General features: G+C 45.6%; 1 protein-coding gene across 3 annotated transcripts in view; it reads left to right on the forward strand.

Annotated features, from left to right (window-relative positions):
• The window catches only part of NGDN (neuroguidin), a 49,290-nt gene that overhangs the window by 12,479 nt on the left and 22,014 nt on the right, over nt 1-14,797 (forward strand). For 2 of the 3 annotated variants that reach the window (XM_078644924.1, XM_078644925.1), the window contains exons 2-4: nt 5,224-5,277; nt 5,365-5,436; nt 5,878-6,015. In XM_078644924.1, the coding sequence (XP_078501050.1) occupies nt 5,227-5,277; nt 5,365-5,436; nt 5,878-6,015 (261 nt within the window). In that variant the 5' untranslated portion in view covers nt 5,224-5,226. Of the gene's footprint in view, nt 1-4,739; nt 4,893-5,223; nt 5,278-5,364; nt 5,437-5,877; nt 6,016-14,797 lie in introns of those variants that run through there. The other variant, XM_078644923.1, reaches the window with a different exon arrangement.

The following is a 14,797-nucleotide window of genomic DNA, read 5'->3' on the forward strand; positions in this document are numbered from 1 at the left end:
GTGTTCTGGACAGTCTGAAGTTTGTAATGGAGTTTCTTGTTGATTCCGGTTTGGAGAGCTTTGCCGTAGTCCAGTTTGCTGCTGAAGAGTGCGTGCATGACTGTTTTTCTGGTTTCAGTTGGGATCCATCTGAAAGTCTTTCGAAGCATGCAGATGGTGTTGAAGCAGGTCGAGGAGACAGTGTTGATCTGGCGGTTCATTGTGAGCGATGAGTCTGGTATGATGCAGAGGTTTCGTGTCGGGGTTAGGGGATTTCTGAAGGCGGAGGGCCACCAGGAGTCGTTTTAGCGGAGTTGGTGGTGCCAAGGATGAGGACTTCTGTCTTTTCTGAGTTGAGTTTCAGGCAGCTGTTTTTCATCCGCGTGTCGACAGCTTTCATCCCTTCTTGGAAGTTGTATCTGGAGATGTTGGGTTTTTGGTGAGAGAGAGGATCAACTGGGCCTCAGCAGCGTAGGAGGTGATGTTTAGCCCGTGGTTCCTGATGATGGTTGCGAGGGGGTCCGTGTAGCTGCTGAAGTGGGTGGGGCTGTGGGAGGAGACCTGAGGCACTCCAGAGTTGGTCTCTGTCTGTTACGAGACGTAGGGAGAGAGTCTGACCAGCTGAGTTCTGCCGGTGAGGAAGGAGCGGATCCAGTCGTGGGCCTTGCTGCTGATGCCAGCGTCATTAGATCCCAACATGTAAGCCTTGGAGGCCATAGCTCCTCTCGCAGAATGGACACCATATACTGAGATATCAATACCTGCTTCTGACATCGCCCATTTGACCCACCTAGCTAAGGTGGCAGCAGAGACCGGTTTGAAAGGCTTTTGAATTGATATTAACAACTGACCCAACGGATAAGATCTATGCGCAAAAGTGCGTTCCTCATAACATTTCAAACATTGCAAAACACATAATATATTATTATGAGGGAAAGAAGGATACTCCACCGAACGTGACATAGTTTTTGTCCGTTTCTTGATTACAAAAGAAACACCCTGTGGAGAAAACATTCTGCCTCCGAGATCCAAAGCTCGTACATCAGACACTCTGCGACAGGAGATTAGACATAGCAACATGGTGAGCTTGGCAGATAACTGTTTCAAGGAAAGGTCTGAATTATTCGGCCAAAATTCAAGTAGAGATAGGACCTTAGAAACATGCCATAGGGTTGAATACATGGGACGAGGGAGATTAGCCACCCTGACACCTTTAAGCAATTTACATACCAGGGGATGCATCCCCACTGGTTTGCCATCAATATGATCGTGGCCTACTGAGAATGCGGATCTGAAGTTGTTAACCGATCTGTAGGCAAGGCCTGATTCCGCACACTCAGAAAGGAAGTTTAAAATCTCAGTCACATCTGATCCCACGGGATCCACCTTCCGTTGAAGGCACCAACCCACCCATCTCTTCCAGGAAGCTGAATATCGCTTTCGGGTGGATGGAGCCCAAGCCTGTTGTATGAAGCTGGCAGCTGCCTGCGAAAGGCCTGTAATGCTCTCATGTCTCCTGAGAGCGTCCACACCATCAGAGTTAGTTGGTTCTGCAGGACCAGTGGGTGGCAAGCCCCCACTGGGTCCTGGAGAAGCGTCGGGAAAATCGGAAGTTGAAACGGAAGATCCACAGACCACTCCAGTACTGTGGGAAACCACAACTGAGTCTTCCACAAAGGTGTCACCAACACTATTGAGGCCGTCTGTCGACGGACAAAGGCCGCCACTCTCGGGATCAAGGCAAACGGAGGAAACGCATAGTTCCTCTGTTGCCCCCAATGATGAAGAAACTCATCCGTTCTCATCGCCATCGGGTCCGGTCTCCAACTGAAGAACAAGGGAAGCTGAGCATTGAGGCGAGAGGCAAATAGATCTATCTTGCAGGGGCCTCGCATACTCATGATCTGCGCAAACAGAGTCGGGTGAAGCCTCCAATCGCTGTAGTCCCTGAGGAACCTCAAGTTCCAATCCACTACTTGATTGAGCTTCCCCGGTAAGTATTCTGCTATGACAGTGATTTTGTGATCCAGGCAGAAGTGCCAGAACTCCTTCACTATGCTGACCAACATACGGAACCTTGTTCCCCCTCGGCGATTGATATCTCACCGCTAACACCCACAACAACCACACACACACACACACACACACCACACAGCCAAACCCAACAACACCTAACCACACTACCACACCCACAAACACAACCACACACAAACAATCACACAACCAAACACACAACCACACACCCTTACCCACAACAACAATCACACACAAACACACACAAACACACACAACCACCCACACAACACCGACACCCACACAACCACACCCACACAACCACACCCACACAACCACCACACACACAACCACCACACACACAACACACACACACAACTCACACAACCACACACCACACGTCGAAGAACGCCTCCTTGACGCCGACGTACGTCGTCTCGACGCCGAAGACCTATGCCTCGACGGCAGGCTTCGACGCTGAAGATCTGCGCCTCCACGTCGAACACCTCCTTCTCGACGCCGAGGGTGAACGGCGGTGTCGCCTTGACGGCGAGCGCCTACGCCGTCTGGAATCCTCACGACGTCGATGTGTCGACGACAACGTCGATGATGACGTCGATGAAGATGACTTCTTCGGCGGCGACCTCGACGGCGGTCTCATCAGTCCCCTCGACTCCGACGTTGCCTCGACCCAGAGCCCTGGGGAGAAGGGGAGCAGATCGCAGTCATGCCTCTCGACACCGTCGTCGATGGTATCCATGTCGACGCTTTCTGGCCTTATTGACGCTGGGGGACCCCCCAGAGGCCTCAGCATGGGCAGAGGAAGCAGATCCAGCCTGCCCAGACCCACCTTGACTCTGCAGCCTTCTTTCTTCCAGTCCTTGGAGCCTGATCTTCTTTCTGTGTCTCAGGGTCCTGGAGGAGAAGGTCTGGCAAATCTCACACTTCTCAGGGAGATGAGTAGAAGGAAGGCACAGGATACACACAGAATGTGGGTCCGACTTGGCCTTCTTCCTCGAGCACTCCGGGCATTTATCAAATAATGCAGGCATTTTTGATAAAAAGAACTGCACAGAACACTAGAAGAGGAAGAGGGCACCAAAATATGTCGAGTGTAAACACTCACACACTTTAAAAGTGCAAAAAAAGTTCTATAATAAACCCAAAAAGGGAGAGCTCAATGCTCCAGGGTCCTGCTAGCAGGAGCCGGAAAAAAGAACTGAAGGTAAATGGGACCTGCAGGGCATTCTGGGATACTGAGAAAGTTCTAGAAAGTTTTCTTAAAGGCACGGTATTCCTTTTCGAGCCACATAATGGCAGCCTATGGGGCTTGTCTGTCCTTCCCTTCCTCTCTATCATTCCAGAGGCTTTGTTGGTAAAAGGGGAAGTTTTCTCTATGAAGAAAACTTGGCAAGCTGTGCTGTTTGTGGTTTTGGTGGAATGTCTAGTTGAAGTACTGGACAGTGTAGCCTGTGGATATAGGCTGCATTATATGTCTTTAAATTCTCTCTTAAGTGTCTGTGCATGACTGCATTTTTAGACATTTTAAGAGATTATTTTTGATTGCTCCGGATTCCACGCTCATGAGCGGGACTATTCACTAGATTATGACTATAACAGAGATACTCCTACTACAGAACTGGAGTTAGAGGACAGAAACGACTCCATCTTTCATAAGTAGGAGGGAAGGGAACATGTGAAGAGAATCAGCAGTGTAAAGAACAGCCCTTTTTCAAGTTTTCCTCTAATTTTTCTTACAAACTTTTCATTTATTTTTAGGGCTCATTTCACCACACTTCTATCACATGGTAATAGTACAAAGAAAAACACGAAGGCCTAACACCTTTTCCTCTTATTTTTCCCATGCATTCCCTGTTCCAACTAGTACAAATCTGGGTGTAAAAGTAAGTTTGGATCCCAGCCTATCTATGAACACTGCTGTGATCAAGATCTGGAAGTACAACATACCATTCTGCACATATTAGAAGTCCTGGAAGAATAAGATTTTGCTAGTTTGTCCCTTAGATGGATAACTACAGTGTTTTATATCTAGATCAGTGATTCCCAAACTGTGGGTCGGTCGCAAGCCGATGTTTTGTGGGTTGAAAAGCCAAGCAATAAATAAAGATGCCTTTAAATATTGTATTTATCTTGTCACATTAGCTGTGCTTCAAAGGCAGAGGTTAAATCTCACGCTATGTCTTCGGACAGGTTGCTGCTTATTTTTTTTTTAACATGGGAATTGCTGTTGACAAACGCCTCAAGTGAATTATGTGACAATCTTGCTGCGGTAGAGACAGTGTGAAAGGGACGGGTGTAAGATGTCATCACATCACAACGTAAATATCTGTAAATAAACTACACATTCCGCAGTTAAGAAAAAAACTAAGCACATTTTTTTTCTGCAATTCTGAAGTGTGATGGAAACAAAGATTGTAATAGTATCAAAACAATTCACAAACACTTTGTTTGGTGATGCCCAAATTATAAATACTCGCCCAAAATATATATACTCACTGAAATTGATTGACACCCACCATCCGTGTGCACAACAGTTTTATCAGTAAAACTGTATGTCTGCAAATGTGGTGGCCATTTAATTGAAAACGTGTTGTCTGTAAATGAGAGTGCGCTACCACTGGATGCTTTAGTTACATTCAAATATTGCCCATCTTTCCTTTAAAGCTACGTGTATGTCCCAGAGGTTTTCCTTTATAAAGATTAAGTTGTGGTTCTAAAAGGTTTAGGAAGCACTGATCTGGATGTTTCTTAAAAACAGTCTATGCGGCAGCAGAGAATTGGAGAAACAGCAGCAGCAGCAGTCCGGGCTGAAGTACCTTTTTTGCAGAGATTACTCTGGTAGTAATCAAACAGTTGTTTCAAAGATCCATCTGAATGCAGTAAGGAAAACAAATATTTTACTAGTAAAGCTTTGGCGGGTTCATGCTGTCACAAGTGTAACACTGCCCAATAATAACAAGGTTGGAAAAATCTGTCCTGAACAACAAAACTCGTTGTGTCGGTTTCTAAAATATGGGTGATCATCTTTGGATTTCCATCTCCTGTTTCAGTTTGCTTAAGGAATTGAAAATGTTGCTTTATCTTTCTTTGCATTCTCACCCAGCTATGCTCGTGTACATAGATTTAATACCTGTGAGGCTCAGATTCATTCTGGGGCTAAATTGCAATTCCCTGTCTCTTTCCTAAACTCCTTCTCCTCTGGTTCTGTAGGACATGAACGATGCTCCAGCTGCCGTGCAGCTTCTCAACTCGTTACAGGACCAGGTGAGTTGGCGTTTCCTATCCCATGGTACAAATAGCTTCACCCATGCCCTCACTTGACAATCTTGCGTCCTTTTTTTTATTGTACAGGTGACTGGCATGACTGCCCATGTGCAGGGCTTGGTACAGCGAATAAGATCGGGTGCATTGCCAACCGAGAAGGTAGGTGAAGTCAGACAAGGAGGTGGGCATATGTTGAGCAGTGGATTGAAGTTTAGCTTAGCATGGAAGGTACATGTATACTAAAACTCCATTTCACCCCAAGCTGAGCCGGACTTGGATGACTAGTGCATACGAGAAGAAAAGTTCTGGTACTAAATTAACATGGAGACCTTATGCCCTCTCCCACTCGACTAGGGCTCATTCCATAGCTGGGTACCATTGATGGAGCAGTGCAATGTGTAAGTGACAATGTCCATACCCGAATTAACATGGACACACCATTCCCTTCTCAGGACAGAAAAGAGAGGCTTGTCTAAAACTGAAATATTTAGCGAATGTTTGTGCAAATATGGAGACTGAATACTTCACTTTGATTTTGTACCTCCTGGTCCCACTCCACATCTCGCTTTAATTCCCTTTCTGTTCTTACTTCATCTTTAGGGCCTCAGCTTCTTGGAGGTAAAGGACCAACTCCTCGTTATGTACCTCATGGATCTTGCTCATGTCATATTGGAGAAGACATCAGGCCGGTCCCTCGCAAATAACATGGGTATCCTGCGGCTCGTGGAGATACGCACAGTAGGTTGATGAAGCCATATAATTGTTTGTTACAGAGAAGCTCGATCTTCCAGTAGGTACCTGTTTGATTTAGGGATTAGCGCTCATGGTTTTGGGTACAGATTAATTTTTGGGGAAAGACTGAAGTTAACCAGATTGTGGTCATGGAGCAAGGAGGGTAGTTGCCGTCACTTTCAAGATTAACTGGAATTGTTTTGCATTTGTTTGCCGTACAGTTTGCTCCAGTCCAACCTGCACTTTTTTATATATTTAAATTTTCCTATAGTGTGTGTGCACCCAGGAGTATTGGAGTGCTTTAGAACGTACTACAAGATTACAAGAGCTGTTGTCCACAGACAATGAGAATCAACAGAGACTGAGGAGCGAAATGTGCAATAATCTGTAAATGTCATTATAATTAATTGAAAGAACCGATTCCACCTGGTGAGATAAAGACTATTACCAGAAGATATTGTCTCGTTGACTCTTTCAGCCCTGCAGCCTGCACAGTTCATTCCCTAATGCTAGAAATTCATTCTGTTTATTTTTAATGTTTCCTTTCCTTCCAAAGAGGATGCTGGACCTGAGTGGCTCTTGTGTTTTTCATCTTTACTGATGCACTTTTTCTTTTGCCAACGTTAGGATTTTTTTAAAAATGTTTTAAAGTTTATTACACCAGCGTTATTCAAAGAGAAAAATGCTCAAGGAACTAAGGAGAAGGGTTTGCTCATAGCTGACAGCCATGATTTTGACAATGAAGTACAAAACTTGTTAAGAGAGAAAGAAGACGACTCCGAACTAGCTCATTTCTACCTTAGTTTATGGCCTTTATTTCCCATCATCCCAAATTAACCCCATCCCATATATCCTCCAGGAGCTTTCTCATTTGGCTGCTGAATACCCTTCCTTCAGAGTAATAGCATCAACACTGTCTAAATTATACGTGCCAATGCATCTTTCTGCTGTGGTTTCAACCTCAAGCTGGACTTTGATGTAGCATTTTTCACCAGTGAATTTTCCTTCAAGATTGAGATAATTAGTATTGAGAGATTCGAAGGGACCAGTCCGAAGTCGAGGAAACATGTCGACTTATCATCTTTTCTGTAGCTTGAAATTACTGCTTTAGTTGCACATCCAAAGGAGCAGATCTTTGAGACCTGGATCTGAGCATTTACATTGTGCTTGTACACCTAGTTGGCCTCAGAATTCAGTTAGTGTGACTGGGTCACATACTCCAAAGATCACCATCATAGGCAGTTCGTTCCAACAGTAAGGAGAAGGAAACTTCACCTAGAATAAAGCTCAATCTAATGCCATATTTTAAGGTGTCTGGGCTGCCTGCCATTTCCATCTCCATTATTACACTAGAAAGTATTGAGACTTAAACAGCTTCTTCTGTATCTTCCAGGGTTCAATCAAGCCTAATGTAGTTCTTATCCGCAGCTCTGACAAAATGTTTTCTTTAAAGGTCAGAAATAAATCTAAAGTTCATCCAGAGAATCTATTTGTTTTGAGTGGTTGCACAGTGTCAGCTTCTGTTCGTCTATATGCAGCTAAGAGATAAGGGTTAATGACCAATGTCATTGGGCACCACTAGAAAAAGAAAAGGGATCATCGGGGTAAGGACGTTTTTAACACCAGCACCTTGACTTTGAGGGCTACTGGTTAAAATGCACTCTTCTGCCACAAAGATAGGGAGGTGTTTATTATGAGCTCCCCAAAGAAGATGAAGTCTGTGAAGGTATATGGTTACGCTGTATATGACCACATATCTTCTGATTTCGCTGGCTTGGTGACAAGGTGTTAGTTATACATGGACTCTATGGGCAGTAGATCAGGAGAGGAAAAAAGAGGCAAGACTCTGCTATTTCCGGGAGTGTACTCGTTGTTTATTCCAGTGCTGGGCTGCAGCAATCGAGAATAAATGGGCTTATAAATGAAGACAGAGAAAAACCAAAGGTGGTGATGGACGGAGCGTTGACAATACAAACACTCACCCGCAGTCAAGTGATCTGGGTTTAATCCAACAACGTTCTTTAGCTCACTCCGCCACCCCAGTTCAGACATAGCCATATGCAAATCAGTCTGACCCTGTGCCTCATGGGAACAGTCCAGCCCGAACTGCCAAGCCATGTCTTTCCTGGACCGGAATCAAGCTTCCCAGGACCGGTTTCTGGCATTTCAGCCGTCTTCAGCCGGGCTTGCTTGACTCCAGTGGCAAAGTGAGTAAGGGACTCACATCTGAGCATACCCTACCAACTTAGGGCGAACAAAGAAAAACCAAAGGTGGTGATGGACGGAGCGTTGACAATACAAACACTCACCCCCAGTCAAGTGATCTGGGTTTAACCAAACACCGTTCTTTAGCTCACTCCGCCACCCCAGTTCAGACATAGCCATATGTAAATCAGTCTGACCCTGTGCCTCATGGGAACAGTCCAGCCCGAACTGCCAAGCCATGTCTTCCCTGGACCGGAATCAAGCTTCCCAGGACCGGTTTCTGGCATTACAGCCGTCTTCAGCCGGGCTTGCTTGACTCCAGTGGCAAAGTGAGCAAGGGACTCACGTCTGAGCATACCCTGCCAACTTAGGGCGAACAAAGAAAAACCAAAGGTGGTGATGGACGGAGCGTTGACAATACAAACACTCACCCCCAGTCAAGTGATCTGGGTTTAATCCAACACCGTTCTTTAGCTCACTCCGCCACCCCAGTTCAGACATAGCCATATGCAAATCAGTCTGACCCTGTGCCTCATGGGAACAGTCCAGCCCGAACTGCCAAGCCATGTCTTCCCTGGACCGGAATTAAGCTTCCCAGGACCGGTTTCTGGCATTTCAGCCGTCTTCAGCCGGGCTTGCTTGACTCCAGTGGCAAAGTGAGTAAGGGACCCACATCTGAGCATACCCTACCAACTTAGGGCGAACAAAGAAAAACCAAAGGTGGTGATGGACGGAGCGTTGACAATACAAACACTCACCCCCAGTCAAGTGATCTGGGTTTAATCCAACACCGTTTTTTAGCTCACTCCGCCACCCCAGTTCAGACATAGCCATATGCAAATCAGTCTGACCCTGTGCCTCATGGGAACAGTCAAGCCCGAACTGCCAAGCCATGGGGGTGAGTGTTTGATTTGCTCAAACGCTCCGTCCATCATCCCCTTTTGTATCGCTTTGTTCGCCCTAAGTGTGGCAGGGTATGCTCAGACGTGAGTTCCTTGCTCACTTGGCCACTGGATTCAAGATAGCCTGGCTGATGAGGATTATGGATCCGAAACCGGTCCCAGTGTGGTAAATAAATAAATAATACCCTATTTTTGAATGCATAAATGAATAACAGATAGCTCAATAAATAAGAGTCAAAATTCGAGGTAGTAGGAGTTTTGCAGGTTTATTACAGCATAAAGGACAGGAACAGGACAACCTGCATAGGAATAGGATGGCAGGGCCCAGCAGCGCTGCTGGTGTCAGGATCGGGACAAGGAAAAGGATGACTTTTTTAATAACAGTGCATGAGCATATATACATAACGCAAACACATATCATTACATTGCAATAGGCGTAGCAGTGGGTGGAGCAGAAGGTGTGACGCGTAGCAGTCGCGAAAGATAAGGGTGAAAAAGAGGTGTAACAGGGCGTATACATAGACATGTGATGCAAACGTAACAGAATATGTCATGAATGGGGCGGAAACCATGGAGGGGGCTACCTAAGGAGCCGGGACCTCTAACCTGATGGTGCGCGCAAACTAGCAATGACGTATCACTAGGAGAAGCTGGGGGCTATGAACTCTGTGCTAGGAGCAGAGACTGAAGTCTGGAGAGTCAGGGCGACATGTACCTAAGCAGTATCTAGTATCTGATGTTTAGAGAACATGTTGATATAAACTAGAAGTTAGGAGGGGAAAGGCTAACTTGATTCTAAGACTGGACCATGCATTATTCTACATGTAGTGCGTGATGAAGAATATTAAATGACCATTAAATGCAGTATTTCTCTAACGTGGAGACGTGAAGGCTAGACAATGACGGAAACTATCGATGCGATTCAGTAGCTTTAGGAATGCAGAGAAGGAGGACTGAACTGATAACTGGAATCATAACATATTCTTGGCATACTCAGAGGCTGAGCCAGGGTGAGCCGGGCACTGCGAGGCAGGAAGTAAGTGAAGGGTCGAGGATACAGGTGGGGGCTGTATCGCTCCTCAGCGAAGTTTCAGGAGACAGGAGCTGAATCTGATGTCCGGGCCCTTTTGAGACCTAGAAACGGGGACTTTACAATGGAATAACGTGCACACTGAGAAACGTGGCAACGTAGCTTTACATAGGCCTGATATACGTAGTATTCACGAGAACTGGAAACTGACATACTAGAGGTGGACACAACTATAATTGCATCTTGAATCGAACATGGGGAATGCATATGCATATTTAATCATGCACACATAACATATGATGGATGACACGTAGGGACACAGAACATGGCAAAATTTACTTTTCCACATTCCCTCCTTGTCACTACGTTTCCATCAGGAAACATCAATATTCATGATACCATCTATCATTTCATACAGTATCATTTGCTCGTCTCGAATTATCCTGGAACGGGATTTAGAACGGGGCTTGGGACTAGGAATACAAGAGGTAGCACAAATGCCGCAAATCGCAGGGCCACATTGTATACAGAGGCAGCAGCTGAATATGATCGCTACTGCAATACCTAGAAAGGACAATATTTTCCATCCCCATGCGGAAATTATATTCCAGAACCAACCGGACCATGTCCAGGTGCCTGGATCTTGGTGTATCAGATGGGCAATTTTATGGAGTCTGGTTATAGCTGAATAAACAGACGGCGCGTTATTTGGAATGAAAATGCAGCAACTAGATCCGATGACTCTACAGGCCCCGCCCCTATCGGCCAGTATGACGTCAAGGACGAGACGATTCTGTAAAACGACAAATCTCATAGCAGATTGCTCTTCAGTTAAATTACCTAGAGCAGAGGCAGTCTCATTTACTACAGCTTCAAGGGTTCTGGTTAACCTACGGATTAGCTTACTATTCTGGATAGGTCCTATAAAGAAGAAGAAACCTCTGTTGAAATCTGTATACTGTTCTAGAGCAGTTTCAGTATAATCGACAATTGGGGACTCCCTTCTATGTCTGACGTGTACTAGATGTGTGTTTCTATGATAATCAGGTGGGGCTAGGAAAACAGGTGGCAGTAGGAAGGCAATGTAACAGGTTCCCTCCCAACCGAGGGGGAGACGAACATATGCAGTTTGACCACAAATAAAATAAGAATGACGTGAAGCTTTGAAAATAGATTTCCCACTGTCACTATACTTGACAATAGTAGTACAATCACTATGTCCTACATGTACGGAACCATTATTTCGGACACATAATTCGCCTTTGACTGGTAGTACTGAAATAGCAGGTAAGTCTGGAGTAGTATCAGACTGAACATTCAAGACCACGAATTTCGAAGAATAATTACCTAAATTATACACTTCATTTTCTAGATCTAACCCTGTTCTGTGGGGAAGACCTTGCTTGTCTGGGAAACAGGTACTGTTAAGAAAAGACATATCTGTTGAGGATGACGTTAACGTGGACCATGCTCCACACGAACCATTATGTGAAAATGGATAAGGAAAAAGTGGCAGAACTCCCTTCGGTGTCTGGAAAGGGGGGAGTCGACCACACACCCAACAATTAGTGGCATTGCTGGACTGGTGTGAGTAATGTAACATGCGGATGAATGAGTTATTTCGCATAGCGAGGCGGTAAGAGAGTTCATGAGGAGGCAGATCACTAAACGTGTGCTCTACTGTAGCATTAGCAGACTTATTCACATGAGGAACTGGAAAATACAAGAAAAATGCATAACTCGTGCAGGAAATCATAAGGCTGAGAAATAATATGAAACTTAGAAAAACGATACATCGGATTGAGTTTTGACTAACTCTCTCACTATGGGGGTCTATTTTATACATGTCAGAAACAGTCTAACCGTTTCACCTAGGGGAGGACTTAGACAATCAAACTGACTGACTTATTTTACTAGACCGGAGCTTTAGCTTATACTCCTGTTGCGGAGTTTTCTCTAACAGGGGAGGGTTTGTAGCAATGTCTTTTGCGGGACAGTCCTTGAGAACAATGCTTTGGCAATCCTTCAAATCCTGGGAAATGTTCTTTAAGACGGGTTTCAGTCCATTAAACTGTTTTACATGAGAAAGGTGCACCCAGCCTTTGCGACCTTCCAACTTCACGGCTGTACGGGTGGTGAGGAGGACCTGTCGGGGCTCTTTCCAGCGAGGCTCCAGCGGACTTGATCTGTCAAAATTCCTCACCAACACCATGGATCCTGGAACGATTTCATGCGGTGCCACCTCGGTATTATCTGGAAATGCGGCGGCAACCTGTGAACGACATGAGTTGAGGGCAGACATCAAGGAAGCTAGGTAATCTGTCAGCATATTACTTGAAACATCGGTAATACTTCGGGGTCTAGGAGTACCCCACATATTTGGGGGGCGGCCGAATACGACCTCATACGGGGACAGACCTGATCTGGAATGTGCGACCATGCGCATATAAAATAAAGCGACTGGCAGAGCTACTAGCCAGTCCACACCTTTCTCTTTACACACTTTGGCAATTCGGATTTTCAGGGTCTGGTTATGTGTCTCTACGAGACCGGCTGCTTCAGGATGGCGTACACAATGGAACTTCCACTGGTACCCCAACAAAAGGGAAACATGTTTCATCAACTCAGATGAGAATGGCTGGCCGTTGTCAGAATATACGACTCTAGGGAGTCCATAACGGGGGAAGAACTCACGAACCAACTGCTTGGCAGTGGTCGCGGCTGTGTAATCTGGGACTGGATATGCTTCTGTCCACCTGGACAAAGCGCATACAACTACAAGGACATACTTGAAACCTCGACATCGCTCCATCTGAATATAATCCATCTGGAGGACTTCAAAAGGGTGGTCAGGGGGCTGGAATCCACCTTGTTCCACCGGGACACTTTTACCTGGATTAAACTGACAACATATCATACAGGTACGGACTTTCTGCTTGGCTGCAGCTCGTAAATGCTTGTTGAACCAAATGTTCTGGATACTGTCTAACATAGCTTTTTCTCCTAAATGTGCTGGACTATGTGCGGTATTAATAATGACTTGAACCATAGAGTCGGGGAGAAACCATGTGGCTCTACCCTTTGTTAACCATCCTTGATCTGTCTGGACCCCTCCTTGTTCGGACCATTTCTTGATTTCTTCGGGAGTAGCATGTAACTGGATATCTATGACATCTTGTGTAGGGTCCTTAACTGTCATACATGTAGTCGGATCTGGAGTATGTGTCTGTGTCGGATTAACTTGAATGTCTGGAATCTGTGCTGTAAGCTTGGCTGTGCGATCTGCTAGATCATTACCTTGGGAAATAATGTCAGTAACTTTCGTATGTGCTTTGCATTTCATGATAGCAATGGATGTCGGTAAATGTATTGCGTCTAACAGAGCTTGAATAAGGAGACCATGCTGAATCTTGGTTCCATGAGAAGTCATGAAGCCTCTCTCCTGCCAGAGCACTCCGAAGTCGTGGACGACTCCAAATGCGTAGCGTGAATCTGTGTAAACATTAACTTTCAAGTTCTTGGCGTGTATGCAGGCTTGTGTCAGAGCAACTAGCTCTGCTGCTTGAGCAGACAGGGTGTCAATACGGTGTGTTTCAATAACTTCGGTGTCAGTAGTCACTGCATACGCGGCGACTAGTTCTCCTGTACTAGTTCTCATACATGAACCATCCACATAAAGTGTCAGGTCGGGGTCTGGTAACGGAGTATCTGTCAGATCTTGTCTTGGCTTTGTCGTAATGTTAACTACTTCCACACAGTCATGTGGGTCAGGATTCGAAGTAACTGATGGTAACAGTGTAGCAGGATTAAGGATGTTGCAGCGTCTGATTTCTATGTGTGTCAATTCATAACCTGTTAAACGTGCAATTGTCAAGTGCTGAGTTTGTGTTCGGTTTAAAAGAACTTCCACAGAGTGTGGAACTAGTACTGTCAAGGTATGTCCTAAGACTATGGAATCACTTTGTCTGATAGCTAGTGCTGTGGCTGCAACTGACTTGAGGCACGCAGGCAGAGCCTGGGCTACAGGATCTAATGTGCTCGAAAAATAAGCACAGGGCTTGTATTGTCCTGCTTGATCTTGTGTGAGAACAGATAATGCTGTACCTTCACGTTCAGTGACGAAAAGTGTAAAAGGCTTACTGTAGTTCGGTGTCGCTAGAACTGGAGCTTGGCATAGGGCTTTCTTTAACTCATTGAAACTAAGTGTATGTTCAGATGTCCAAGGGAGGACAGTCGATACGGCTGCCTCCTGTGTCGTTAACTGTATCAGTGGTTTGGCTAGAAATGCATACTGAGGAATCCATTGTCTGCAGTAAGAAGTGAGGCCGATAAAAGCACGTACCTCCTTCTGGGTCTTGGGCTGAGGAAGACTCGCTATTAACTGGATACGGTCTGGTGTCAACTGCCTACCCCTCTTGGACAGCAAGTGTCCTAAGTAGACCACTTGCTGGACACAGAATTGAAGCTTAGAAGGGGACACCTTGTGCCCCATCTCGGCTAGGAAATACAAGACTGTAAGGGATGCTTGCTCGCAAGCACGTTCAGAACGGGCTGTGATCAGTAGATCATCGACATACTGGAGCAGGGCAGTGTCAGTTGGCATGTGAATGTTGTCTAGTTGTCTCTTGAGTGCTTGACTGTAAATACTAGG

This window comes from Lissotriton helveticus, chromosome 5_1, assembly GCF_964261635.1.
Source record: "Lissotriton helveticus chromosome 5_1, aLisHel1.1, whole genome shotgun sequence".
NCBI classification, from domain to species: Eukaryota; Metazoa; Chordata; class Amphibia; order Caudata; family Salamandridae; genus Lissotriton; species Lissotriton helveticus.